Source organism: Opisthorchis viverrini (genome assembly GCF_000715545.1).
Source record: "Opisthorchis viverrini unplaced genomic scaffold opera_v5_9, whole genome shotgun sequence".
NCBI lineage: Eukaryota > Metazoa > Platyhelminthes > Trematoda > Opisthorchiida > Opisthorchiidae > Opisthorchis > Opisthorchis viverrini.
In genome coordinates this window covers 2671424-2684712 of record NW_008751665.1, presented here as the reverse complement: position 1 = coordinate 2684712, position 13289 = coordinate 2671424, and the positions used below count along the sequence as shown (strand labels likewise).

The 13289-nt window shown below is 45.6% G+C and overlaps 2 protein-coding genes across 2 annotated transcripts in view; both read left to right on the top strand.

The window, feature by feature from the left end:
- T265_00904 (hypothetical protein) overlaps window positions 1-1223 on the top strand; it is a gene marked incomplete at both ends in the record, with an annotated part of 8705 nt that extends 7482 nt beyond the window's left edge. The window contains one exon of the mRNA XM_009164799.1: window positions 1100-1223. Coding sequence (XP_009163063.1) covers window positions 1100-1223 — 124 coding nt within the window. The remainder of the gene's footprint in view (window positions 1-1099) is intronic.
- An 11077-nt stretch (window positions 1224-12300) lies between these two features.
- The window catches only part of T265_00903 (hypothetical protein), a gene marked incomplete at both ends in the record, with an annotated part of 14857 nt that continues 13868 nt past the window's right edge, over window positions 12301-13289 (top strand). Inside the window, one exon of the mRNA XM_009164798.1 lies at window positions 12301-12363. Within this exon, the coding sequence (XP_009163062.1) occupies window positions 12301-12363 (63 nt within the window). The remainder of the gene's footprint in view (window positions 12364-13289) is intronic.

The following is a 13289-nucleotide window of genomic DNA, read 5'->3' as shown; positions in this document are numbered from 1 at the left end:
ACTTGGAAAAAACCTAGAAGACTTTGCTTAAATGACAAATTTAGACTTGTCAAATCCGGCTAACCGTCCGGAATTATGTGTGGTGTGAGGTGAAGGTTAGCATTCAAATAAATTTATCCAAGTTGAGTTCAAGTGGAACGTAAAGTTGATGGGAGCTAGGAGAGTGTACCTGTCTGATGACCTCCAAGAAGGACGAAACCAGTAGTGTGCTGTCGACGAGTTTTTAGCAACCTTGTGAGTCATGCATTGCGTCTAGACATGGTACACCAGAAAATACCCAGGTAGGGATGTGTTTCCAGGGTGTGTTATATGCATACAGTAGTTCGTTCCTCTGATCAGTAATCTGATGTGATCGTATTCATGCCTTAGGTTAAACGGTGAGTTGTTAGACTTCTTGGCATGCTTTAGAAGTTCGATCATCTGGGTGAGCGACGATGGAAGGCCCGCAGGACATGTGGAAACATGGCACATTAAGGACTGCAGGTGAAACCAGTAGCTTGGACCAGATATCGGCCAGTGACATCCACTGGTATCAAATTAGTCACATCAAGCGTGTAAAAATCGGTGGACTTTAACAAGATTTTACAGAATTAGAGGAGCTCTGTATAAAAATAAATCTTTGTACGAAAGTCTGGCGGATAGAAGTAATCTCTAAAAGTTAATTTTCCATAAAATCCTGGTCTGGTTTTTTCTTCCGGTTGGATAAGGTATGTGGTCTTTGAATGTTGTGTTGAGTAGTATGTCTCACGTGGCTTTTTTGATAGTGTCAGGTATGTTCAGTTGAATGTCACTGAGTCTCAGCGAATTCGTAAGAAATCAGCTGCTGTCAGAAATCCAATACGCAACGTCAAGGTCAGCGCAGTGGCATTCTTTGAATAAATCGGGTCAGTGTTGAGCTCTGTGGTGAGAAAGCCTTTTGAAATTGTAGGATTATTCACAACGCAATGAAAATTCTGACAAGAGCATAATCTTTTTCATGAAGGGAACTACTCACAAGGTTGCTGAAAACACTTCGAAACTCACCTCCTTCTTGGGGCTCATCAGGTAGGCGCAGTTCCCGAGTTTCCGTCAACTTTATGTTCTAATTTAACCCGAATAGGACCGTTTTCGAGAAACACACTCATTTGCAAATCATTTTGCTTTTCACGAGAGACCTAACTGAATCGCTCATTTATGATATTCGACAACTGAATGTGCTGCACACAGACTGCCTCATGTTTTAGTTGGCGCGATATACGAGGTATCGCAGTATATCTTCATTAAGGAAATTACTCATAAGTTTGCTGAAAACCCTTCGACCGGTTTCGCCCTTCTAGGGGCTCATCAGGTAGGCGTAGCCTCCGAGTTGCCACCAAACTTATATTTGAATTGAAACCACATTGGGCTGTTTTCGAGAAATGCACTCATTTGGTAACCATTTCAACCGGACTTTCAAGAGGAAAGGACCAACTGCCTATGTGGGCTGTTTTCGAGAAATGCACTCATTTGGTAACCATTTCAACCGGACTTTCAAGAGGAAAGGACCACCCAGACTGCCTATGCAGGAAACGTGATTATCGGACTCCGATATTCCGGCAAGTAAACACCCACCACATAACCGAATGACTAGCCAAGATTGTAGCTAGCCAAATTGGCAATCTGTGGACCTTGTACGTCGAAGTTACCAGGTCGAATTTTTACGAGTCAAAAAATGTATGCAGGCAATAAGCCCCACGGATCTTGTCCCTTACCCCTGATAAAAACTTTCATTCGACACAGTGCAGGAATCCATTTTCCGTAATTTCACCCCGTCGTCGAATCTCTTCATAGGCTCATGCTCAAGCCTTCCCATACCATCTGAACAATTACGTTTTCTCTAGGATTTCGGTGAATTGCTCTTCACTTTCTGTTTGCTAGTTACTCTGTGTTCACTCAGGTCACCTGTGACGGATTTGTTGCTACTTTCGGCAGAGTCTCCAAAATGTGCAAAGGTTGCGCAGTTTGGCACTAGTGTCCTAAAAATTACTCCTATAATAGTTCCTTTTCTGATGGCGCCCACTTCACTCTGTAGCTGGAATATTTTTAGTGTCGAATTTCAAACAGTGCCCACTGAATTTAACTTGATGACTTTATAACCCCCCCCACACACACACACTCATTTACGTACTCTACCTGTGTGCTTATTGATTTTCACCTGTTTTGCTCGTTCATGGTCTTTGTACCTTGAAACGCGTGTAATCGCATCGTCTATCAAAATCGTGGGAAGGGTGACAGGAAAGGGTGACCATAACCCACACCATCGAACCAGCATTCCGCTCACCGTTATCCGGTTTGCAGAGCCTGACGGTGGGCTGCGTCGGTCAGTGGCAGACTTGCGCATTTGCTGAATAATTGTGCTAGGTTGTGTAAATTTGCTCAATTGTGTTCAAGTATTACTGTGAACTTTCGGACCCGTTTCTTCGATTTGATGTTCAGGATCCTCAAGCCTACGTATCGCCCAAATTTCTGCACAGGATATTCTTAAAGCAGGTCTTATTTAGACGTAAAACACTACTCATTAGATTACGGAAAATCTTGGATGGCTCATTACCGGGTTCGTACTACTTGGGGCTCATCGGGTGGGCGCAGTGCTTGAGTTTCCGTCAGCCTTATGTACTACTTGAACCCAAGTATGAATACATTTAGTTGTAAATCAATTTAGTTTTCACGAAAGATTCATCTGAATCTCTCGCTTATGACATTCTTCAACTGAATGCACTGCTCATTGGCCTCCTCATATTTCACTTGATACGACATTCGAGACATCGTTGTGTTTTCACAAAGAAAACTACTCAAAAGGTTGCTGAAAACTTTTCGGTGACCCACGGCCGGTTTATGGAACCCCAGAGACTGCGCGTACCTGATGAGTCCGAATAGGATAGAGATATGGCTTAAAGTCAGACATCGGAGTGGGAGTTGATCGGGTAGCCTCTTTCCGTCACCGAGGCACTGCCGGCTTGCAGATGATATATACTTGCCGATTCACCCCACAGAAAACGAAGCGTTGGAAATGGACTTACACCATGTTCACTTGAGTTTCATTTACCTACCAACTCTATGCTAAATTCGTGTTTTGACTTCCGGAAGAGTGGCGGAAAGAGAGGGAGTTTTCGTAAGAAAGCCAGCTACCTGATGACCTATTCTACAGTTGGACGTCAGATTTGTTCAATTTATCCCTGATTTGTGAGGTTGGTGCGGGCGATCGCCGCAGATAACTGTAAACGTTATCAAGAACGTGACTCTTCTGTTCACGTAAAAATCACGTTTTTGCTTAATCGGTATCATCGTATCAGTATAAGACCTTCGCTATTTGCAAAAAAAGCTACTGCAACTTTTCAGCCCATTTAATCTTGCTCAGAAAACAAACATTTACAAGGAATTTTCAGACGGATTTTGATTTTTCGGAGTGCTAAATTCTATGGGCAAAGATTTCTTCAATCATAGAGATAGAGGTCGAAGACACTGCCACCCTAAACTAGATGCATTTGGTTTTCTATTTCAACCAAAAGATTTGGTCACTGTAATTTCAAGATCGCTGGAATAATTCTTTTTGCATCTCAAACAGTTGGTGCTCTGCTGTTTCTCGAAAGAGAGGCAGCCTTCAAGCAGCATGCCCTCTTACCGGTAGATTGCATCCTTTAGCCCACAGTCGCAGGCTCTGCAATAACTTATTGGCTAATTCTGACTGGCTGTTCGACAGGTGTTACGCTTTTGTCTGTTCATGAATGGTCCTGGTTTGTGTTGTGGAGGTGGGCCAATATCGATGCTGACACAGGGGTATCAGTAGTCCCTTTTGTGGCACAGGCCAACTACCCGCTCAAGTTCGTACTGGTCTAAAATTTACTTGTACCAGCGTCACTATTCGTGTGACGAACCGCTGTGGCTTTAATTGTGTGAGCGAGTCATCTCTCCAGTGGGATAAAGTGGAGCGAATTGCCAGTTCAGGAGTAAGAGATTTAGGGATCTTAAAAATCCCGTAGGTGAATAGAGGTTAGTGTGTTTTATGAAGCATATAGGCCAAATAAGTTAGGATTGTTGATATCAATAAGAAAACTCTGATCTCTCTCTCTCTCGCATGTGCACCACGTAGTTTGGCTGTACCTCGTCCTAACTACGACAGGCTAAGAATCCTCAGAACCAGCTGAATGCACCAAGAAATGCACTTGATTCTGAGTGCAACCACAAGGCCATCGAAAGACAAAGTAGCCGTTGACTTTTGATTGGTGGGTTCATTCATGAAATCGTCGCTTTTCATTGGTCAAACGTAAATGCGTTGATTACGTTTCCAATAGGTTCGTCTGTTCACAGTCATGGCGTGCTTGTTCTCAGGTGGTCTGCATCCCCTAAATAACAATGCTTAGACGAATCACGGACGCACACCTCGGTCTCGTCTGTGAGCGTACATAACAGTGTTAGTAGCCAAATTTTCACTTAAACAGCCTCCCTTCCGGCTTACACTGCACTGCCACTTTACGCACTGATCAGATCCGACACGGTAAATGTGTGCCATGAGTGTAGGCGTGGCTAAGCCACTCGCACATTTTCAAATGCCGGTGTCCCGGATACACAAACTTCTCTATGTTCTTTTCATTGGATCCGGACTTATAATATTGAGCCATCTTGTTCCGTACGATGAGTTGTTCGGCAGCACTTTGGACCATGAATGGGAAGCGCTCATGAGATATATCAGTACCAAGTACACACCGAAACGGTGTACTACTCGGTTGGAAGAAGAAAATTTTCCAATAGCGTTCAGTATGTTAGTTTACAGAGATTTTGACAGAGCACTTCGACTGTTACGATCCATTCATCGGCCGCACAACTGTTATTGTGTACACGTGGACCGGAAGACGAGGAAAAAATACCGTGATGTGTTTGAAGAACAAGTGCGTAAATTGTACGGACCTGAAGTATTCCTGGTACCCTTTGAAAACACGACTGTTGTGACCTGGGGCCGCCTTTCTGTCTTGGAATCAGACTTACTGTGTAGTCGCATGCTTCTTGAACGATGTCCATCTTGGTTATACTGGATCAATTTAACCGGCCACGAATTTCCTCTGCGGACAAACTGGGAATTGGTAACTGCACTTAAACTATTGAATGGATCAAATGCCATTGAGGCAACACTCAAGTCACGGTACAGTACGCGGCTACCCACAAGCCATGATTTACCCTTCCAAGTGAGTAGTTATTCGTGAGTTTTTTTTGACGGTCATTTCAACGCAGTCCAAAAAAATGTAGAACATCACTCATTTGCAAATTAATTCGGTTTTCAAGAGAGACCCAAATGAATCTCTCGTTTGTGATACTCTTCAACCGACTGTGCTGCACCAGGCCGTCCCATGCTTTACTCGGTACGATATTCGAGATATCGTGATGTATTTTATGGACGTAATGCACTACTCATAAGGTTTTTGAAAACTCTTCGACAGTGCATGACCGGTTTCTCCCTTCTTGGGGCTCGTCGCACAGTTTCCAGCAAACCTCGATAACGCAGAATGAGGCTTTTCGTGACCCGACGTTGCTTACCTAAAGCCACTGAAAGCCCCTTGAATAGGCTTATTCCCTGGCTTTCCGGTAACCCTTTAGTACCACGTTTTATGTACAAGGATTTACAAACTCACTTGCAAATTCACTTAGCGTTAGCCGATTGTTACTCCACCACAGTGACACATGAAACCATCTTCCGTGATATTCTTCAACTGAATGTTTTGGACAGAGGTTGTGGCGTTGTTCGGTGCAGTCCTCGAGTTTTTGTCAATTCCAATACTATGCAGTTTACCAAGTAAACTCATTTGCTAATTAATTCAGTGTTAATGGGAAACTCAGCTGAATAGAGCTGAATCACTCATTTATGATAAGTTCCAAGGGGCATTAAACCATTCGTAGACGCGTTTTGAGCAACTGTGTAAGTAGTGTGTTGTGTCAAGATATCGTGAATAGCGTACCGACTGAAGCTATATCTGTGCATCACCACAACGACAGATTCAGATTAAGCTGAGTCTGTTGGTTTGTCTCCTGTCAAGCGAGATGGCTCAAGTGGTTAGAGCGCAAATTTCCCTGACCGGAAGGTTCGTGGTTCGAATCCGACCTCCGCCACTCGACTTCCCTCGTCTTGGCTTGGGCAACCTGGCAGTATGCCAGCCCTCGTACTTCCTTCGGGTGGCATGGCAGCTAGGCACCGGAAGGGTGCTAAAGCTGAACGCTTTCTTTCCTTTCTTCCCGCCAAGCCCAAATTACTTTGCAAGCGATTTGATAACTCCACAGGGTGCTGTCCACTAATATAAATTTGAGTAATGTGTCATGTCATTTGGACGATCAGGCTGGTTAGCATAAGTTGCACAACAACTAGTACCAGATCAACGGCGAACTTCGAGATACGGTTTAGTCAGTGGCAACAAAGTTTAAAAATAACAGGATGTCTTGAAGCGAGAATCAGGATTACTCTAACTCTTTTCAGCAGACTGCGACTGCCTCAACTGAGTCTATCCTGTGCTCGAAATGTGTGCTGCGATTTAACGGGTTGTTGGTTTAGAATCAGATGGCTTTTGAGAGAATATGACGAGTTGCTTATGATAGAAAAATATGGAGAAGCCGTCAATAGAAATTACGTTAGACCACGCCCCCATTCTTAGTGATCCTGAGAGAAAAAAGTGCACTGTGATCAACACGGAGCGCGCTGTCCATGGGGGCGAGATGGCTCAGTGGTTAGAGTGCGAATTTACTGACCGGAAGGTCAGCTTTATTAATCAAAACTCTAGAATACTCAGACTGTACTCAGACTGCGTCTTCTATCTTTCAGCCGAGGCTCTGTATTACCAAATGCAACTAGTCATATGTATTCATGTAAATTCCGGAGTTTCTCAGATGGATATCTTTCAAGCAAATGCACTCGGAAAATGTGACTTAAATTTGCGAAGATATATTTTCTTTGAGGAGAACTCATGTGAAGACCTGATGTCGACGAGTAGATATTATTGCAAATCCGAAGTTCAAGTGTTCTCGTAATTTGCTACTGGTTGGCTGTTTCAAAAAGAAACAAGCAGTCAGCGTAATGTACTCATTTGCAAATAACTGAAAACATCATAAACGAGCGATTCAGCTGGGTTCCAGGTGAGTCTTTCTCGCAAGACCTAATTTTTTTACAAATGAGTGTAGTTCGCCAATTTCGTGCAACTTGGTTTCAACTAGAACATAAGGTTGACGGAAACTCGGGGACTGCGTCTACCCGATGAACCCCAAGAAGGGCGAAATCGGTCGTGGGCTTTCGTAGAACTTTCAGCAACCTTATGAGTAGTGCATATATCTCTTGGACTTGTTTGGGGGCGAGATGGACCAAGTGGTTAGAGCGCGAATTTACTGACCGGAAGGTCCGTGGTTCGAACCCGACTTCTCCCTCTCGACTCCTCTGTCTAGGCTTGGGCAACCTGGCAGTATCCCAGCCCTCGTGCTTCCTTCGGGTGGCATGGCAGCTAGGCCCTGAAAGGGTGCTAAAGCTGAACGATTTTTTTGGACTTGTTTATCGACCTCCTCCCGTATGTGGAGCGGCAGCGGACGGGGACCGTAAGGTCGAAATCATTCGGACAAGAGGGGAATTTCTTGTTGAATCTCTGGGAAGAAGCCAACCGGATCTTCATCGCCTGTGAAAGGCTCGAAATATTCTTCGACCACGGACTGTACTGACGGCACATTACAAGACGGAAGCTTTTGCACATGTAGCTTGCTCACGGCAGTGCTTGTATAACCTTCAAGCTTGACTGTGCCATACCTTATCACCAGTTTCCCTGATTTAGGCCAACCACGGAATCTGTGCTCTTGAAAAAATCTGCCCCCGAGATTTTCTGCTCTATGTCTGGGGTGACCAGGAACTGCTGCTGCACAGACCCGTCACCTAGACGCATTGACAGTTCATCAAGTTTCAGTCGGTATCCACCCACTGCTTTCAGGGCCAGTGCGCATGGTTTGCATTCAGCTTCGTTCCCTGTCCTCCTTGGTGATACCCTTGCTTTTGTATCAGTCACTTACAGCTTCCTCTTCCCGTCTATCTCGATAACGGCCTGTATGGTAGCCTGCGCTAATCGTGACCCACCGAGAAAAGAGGAGAGTAATCCAAAGTTTTATTATGTACAGGTGGTCGGGTACGAGGACATGGTTCTTCCAGTGGTCAGGCATGCCGTGTTTGTAGCATCGGCTCGTTCGAGCGTGCCTCCGCGATTCCGTCTTGACGGCTGCAAGCTGTTTGATTGGCTGATCCACTTTGGTCTGCAGTTCCTCCACTGGTGAACCATCCTTGTTCTCCTGCGACTGCAACGTGGCCAGTGGTGCCTCGGCCAGCTACCGTGTTAGATGCACCAGGTGCTCCACACTTAACTGGCCAGTTGCTCTCGCTAACCGCAGCAAGGCACGAAGCGCAGACTGCACACCTTTGACGAACTGGTCAGACAGCAACTGCTGGCACAACACTCTGTTCAGTCCCGGCAAAGCCCAATCCAACGACTGCTGCAGGCTGGCGAAGAACACGGTCGGGTCACATCCATATGTCATCCTGGCCGTCTTGAACCGCCTCATGGCCTCCTGGCGGTTGGCCGCTGCACGAGGTTCTTCCACGACGACCCAGTCCATTTCCCGGGTGGCCCTTCTGGCCGCACCTAGGGCCATCTTCGTCCGACCTCTGAGGAGGGTCTTTAACACTGCCAACTTACCCCGGTCTGTCTTCAGTCCAGTAGCCCCCGCAACGTCCTCGAAGTCCTCCAGGAAGATCCACAGATCCCCATCCTCAAAGGGTTGTAGCCACGGTGTCTTCATCCTTATCCTGGTCACGGCACCAAATGAACGGGGGAAAGGCATTCGATGCGGAGTTATCATTTAGGAAACATCAACTAAACAGTTACAGATTTTGGGACAGGAAATTAAAACTCTAATATGCACCTTGCTTTTAAAAAACCGAATTTCCGTCTTCTTCCTGTACGCGTCCTCTTGAACTCTCCTGGGTATTCATTGACTATCACGCAATTGCAAACGAGTGCTGCAAAAAGGATTTCGTAATAACTCCCACATTCCCTGAATCTCAAGGGACTCGTGTATCAGGCCACAGTGCCGGCCGTTTTGGTGTATGGCTGTGAAAGCAGCGGAACTGAGACGTCTTCAGTTGTTCGACACTCACTGCCTCAGAAACACAGCTCGTGTGGGTTGAAAGGATCTTACCTCGGAAGGATCTCAATAATTTACTGGTGTTACTGCTTTTATTATTAGTTGACATCCGGATAAATGGGGCAGAAAACTGACGGTCAAATAATCCAGCGACGTTTGCTTGTAGTGTGGAAAGGGATTGTGGAAGGGCATCGATAAATAAGGAACTGTGCAGGCAAATGATACTTCCCGTGTTCGCAATCCGAGGGCTAGGTTTAGTTGAGACACATCACCTTGAGTCTTTGATTCAAATACCGTGTCCCAATGGCAGTCGGAGGAGAAAGACATGTATTAAAGCCTTGCTTCAAGTCTTTGACCCAGGAGACTGAACCGCAAAACAGCGGGCATTGGGGTGGGTTTGTTTGAGAAACCCTGTCCTAGGCCGGTGACACACTAGTCTGACCTGTTTGGCTGCGGGGGTTAGCTTATTCCGAGGACTCAGGGAATGATGGATAAATGTATGTCCTTGGTGCTACCACGCACAGCAGATGCGTTAGAGGACACATCAGACCAGTAACAGGATTTATTTTCTACCGTACTGAGTAATACGTCCGGCGGTCACATTCATCCTTCGGGTGATCGGAGCTTGCTGGTTTTAGGGTCAACCTTTTCTAACCCGTCCTTACTCGCAGAAAGGCAGAATCACTGCTTTTGTAAATATGGACTCGCTGGTTAGCTGGGAAAAACACCTTGCAGAGAGAATACGATTTCAGTCCCAGACTTTCTAGTAATAAGACCGTTCGTAGTAACGGGTCTTGCTCTCCATAGTCTTAGTGTTACCCCCATTTGGACAGTACCTCCTAATAACGAGATTTAATTGACCAGTGTTTATATCCATGGTACGGTTACCTAATTCGGCCTCTCGTGAATCTTCGGACTAGGTTGTACACGTTCAGTCGGTATTGCTTTAGCGGTAGCTAGGCCTCCGATTTCATATCACGTCTCAGTATGGTGTCTGGGTCAGGGTTGCGGCTTGTCTGGATTTGATCTCTTGCAACCAACAATCACGCCAACCTACTGTAATCTCTAGCTGTTTTGTTATCGGCTCGTGCTACTAATGAAGCATTTGAATTGGCACATTCCTTCACTGAGACACCTTTCTGTTCTACCTATATATATATACTTGCCCCCCGCAGTGTAAGTGAACCGATAGATGACAGTCCTGAATTCATCCGGTAACCAGGTTCCGGCAGACAGGTTAATCCATAGACTTGGCCATGAACTTGACACATGATGCGTGATTTAAACTGGTTCCGTATGTGTGTGTGGGTCGGTTGCGACCGCATCAGTCACCGTGAATTTCACATGGATACCGTTATGGAGAGAAAGGGTCTAAACTATAAATACGAATTTACAGCAACTTCCGTTTGCACCATGTTCGTTGCAAGGCTGCAACTGTTCGTCTATGTAACCTTTTATGTACGGCGTGCTACCCGAAAATTTTGTAGATTACTTGTAATGCACTACTCATAAGGTTGCTGAAAATCCGTCGACAGCCCACGACCGGTTTCGTCCTTCTTGGGGCTCATCAGATAGGCACAGTCCCAAAGTTTCCTTCAACCCTGTGTTCTACATGAAACCAGATTGCACTCATTTTCAAACTAATTTGGTTTTTCGAGAGACTAACCTGGAACCCAGCTGAATCTCGGGTTTGTGATATTTTCAGGCAACTGAATGTGCTGCACTTTTTGAGGCAGCTGCACTTTTGAGGCAGACTTTATGGCCTTGAGTTCAAAACACACTAACTCGTGGTGAATTTCTATTCCTGAAACTGTGTTTTGTCATAGTTTGATTTGGTATGTCTTACTTCCCTAGCCCCAGCTCGCAGGCCGTGAGTTCACTTCCCAGCACGGTCAGTGAACTCTAGCAATCGCGGTGGTCAATTCCATTGCTTTATACTCGCTTGAATAATCGCACTAGGACAGCAGGATGACTGTTCAGACGAGACTAACGTGAAAATAAATCAGAATTAAACAGGAATCGATTCTCATTAAGGAAACTATTCACAAGGTTGCTGAAAACTCTTCGACAGCCCACCACCGGTTTCGCCCTTCTTGGAGCTCATCAGGTGGGCGCAGTCCCCGAGTTTCCGTCAACCTTATGTTCTACTTGAACCCAAATTGCACTGTTTTCGAGAAACACACTAATTTGCAAATCAGTTTGGTTGTCACGAGAGACTAAACTGAATATCTCGTTTGTGGTGTTCCACAACTAAATGTGCTGCACACAGGCCACCTCATGCTTTAGTTGGCACGCAGTATATTTTCATAAAGGAATCGATTCCCCTCTTACAACTCGCCATCTTCGGACATAATGCCAATCGCAAGCACACTTGTATACGCTTGAGCTAAGGATTTTGTGTAACGCTCTACAACGGCTGTGATTGATAAATGAAGTACGTTTGCACCGACAATTTTTCATGAGTTGAGTTCACTCGTGGCCAGTGCACCCATTGAATGAGGTAAAACGTTCTCGAGGTTTGTACGGTTCAATCACTCAAAAGCCTCTAAAGGGACAGGACAGAAAGCATCGAAATTACACGAGGGTCTCTCATACCTTAACCCGGAGCAATTTCAGCTTTCCCGTGCAAATGGTAAATATGGACAACGATACCTTCTGTTCTTCTTCAGTGCCTCTGGAATAGAATCTTATTTAGAGGAAATGATTGTGGCATATCATAGCATTCAGTTCGGCGCCGATAGTTCACTGATGATACAAAACGTAACGCTGGTTCGCAGCCTATACAAAAGACAACTTTAGACAGATGTGTTCCATGTGGTAGCCCGAGATCTACAATGGAAGAAGCGAGCTTCCGAATATCTAGGTGGGACTTAGGCGCTTCATAATGACTGAAGAATGAGACATTCTCTCTACTGACACTGTCGTTCCATGATTATGCGATAAAACAGGTCACGTAGGTTTCCAGTCGAGGAGTGAGTAACACTCAGGTGCAATAGTTGTCCGGTGTATAATACTGCTTGTGAGGATGGTATATTCGGCCCATGCTGTCTGTACTCTGTGAGTGGAACTTTCCACGTAAAGTATGAGCTGCGGGAAGGTGTACTGCGCTCACAAGTATTATCAAATTATTGGATGTTCATAGTCAAACTGCTCTCGTGTGAACAGTCGTCCTCCTGTCCTGGAGTAATTATTCCGGTGAGTCCACACCAAAGGGAAGCACTGGACTCGAGTTTTGCTCTTATTGGAGCTCATCCAATGACAGTGCCTTGATTTGAATACCGGTCATCTGACATGCGAGGTGAGTGTGCAACCACTACTCCACCAACGCACGTTGGACGCGACGCATCTGAATTATCACGTCTGAACAGGCCAACGCGTTCACACTTGAGCGATGTGATCCGTGTGCCCAACTCATCGAACGACGACCCAGCAACTGTCCTGGTTATGACGATCGATTGATCCGCCAGTCAAGACTTCCCAGTCAGGTAGCGTGACATAAGCTTGAAACCCACTGGACAACTTTTTGGTTGCAGTTTTCTTGGGGTTTTGCGGGATAGGCATTTTGTTCATAGTCACTTTGGATAACAATTTGGAATTAAAGTAATTAAGGTCTTGGGCTTGGTAAGACCCTCTCCTGGTACAGACACCTCTGCCCGACAAAGACCATTCTACCGTACACCGATCGTGTTTGTTCTGGAGGATCATGGTGTGTAAATTACCATTCATACATACGAATAACTTAAGCTTACCCCACGCTTTCCTGATATATACCTCTTAACTGGTTTCTTCTTGTTATCTTAGCCTCACGGCAACCGTTACGACGTCTAGGGGTGTGTGTCTAGGATGGGTCATCCCAGCACTCTTATTCACTATCCATCAATGGCACAGCAGTATGTCCGGAGCGGTGATAGGTCCACCACTTCTGAGCTGATTCATGGCTGGGAGACGGCTGACTAGGCGCAAGGTGATACCGATCCTATTCTCTCGCCAAGGCAACAGCACCCTAGGACCTCCCAGCAGCAGTGGCATCAAGCTGCTGGATATTTCGCTCCTGCGACCACAACCATGACATATCTGGTTGAATAAGCTTAGGGAGACGGAATTCGACAGATGGTCATGAC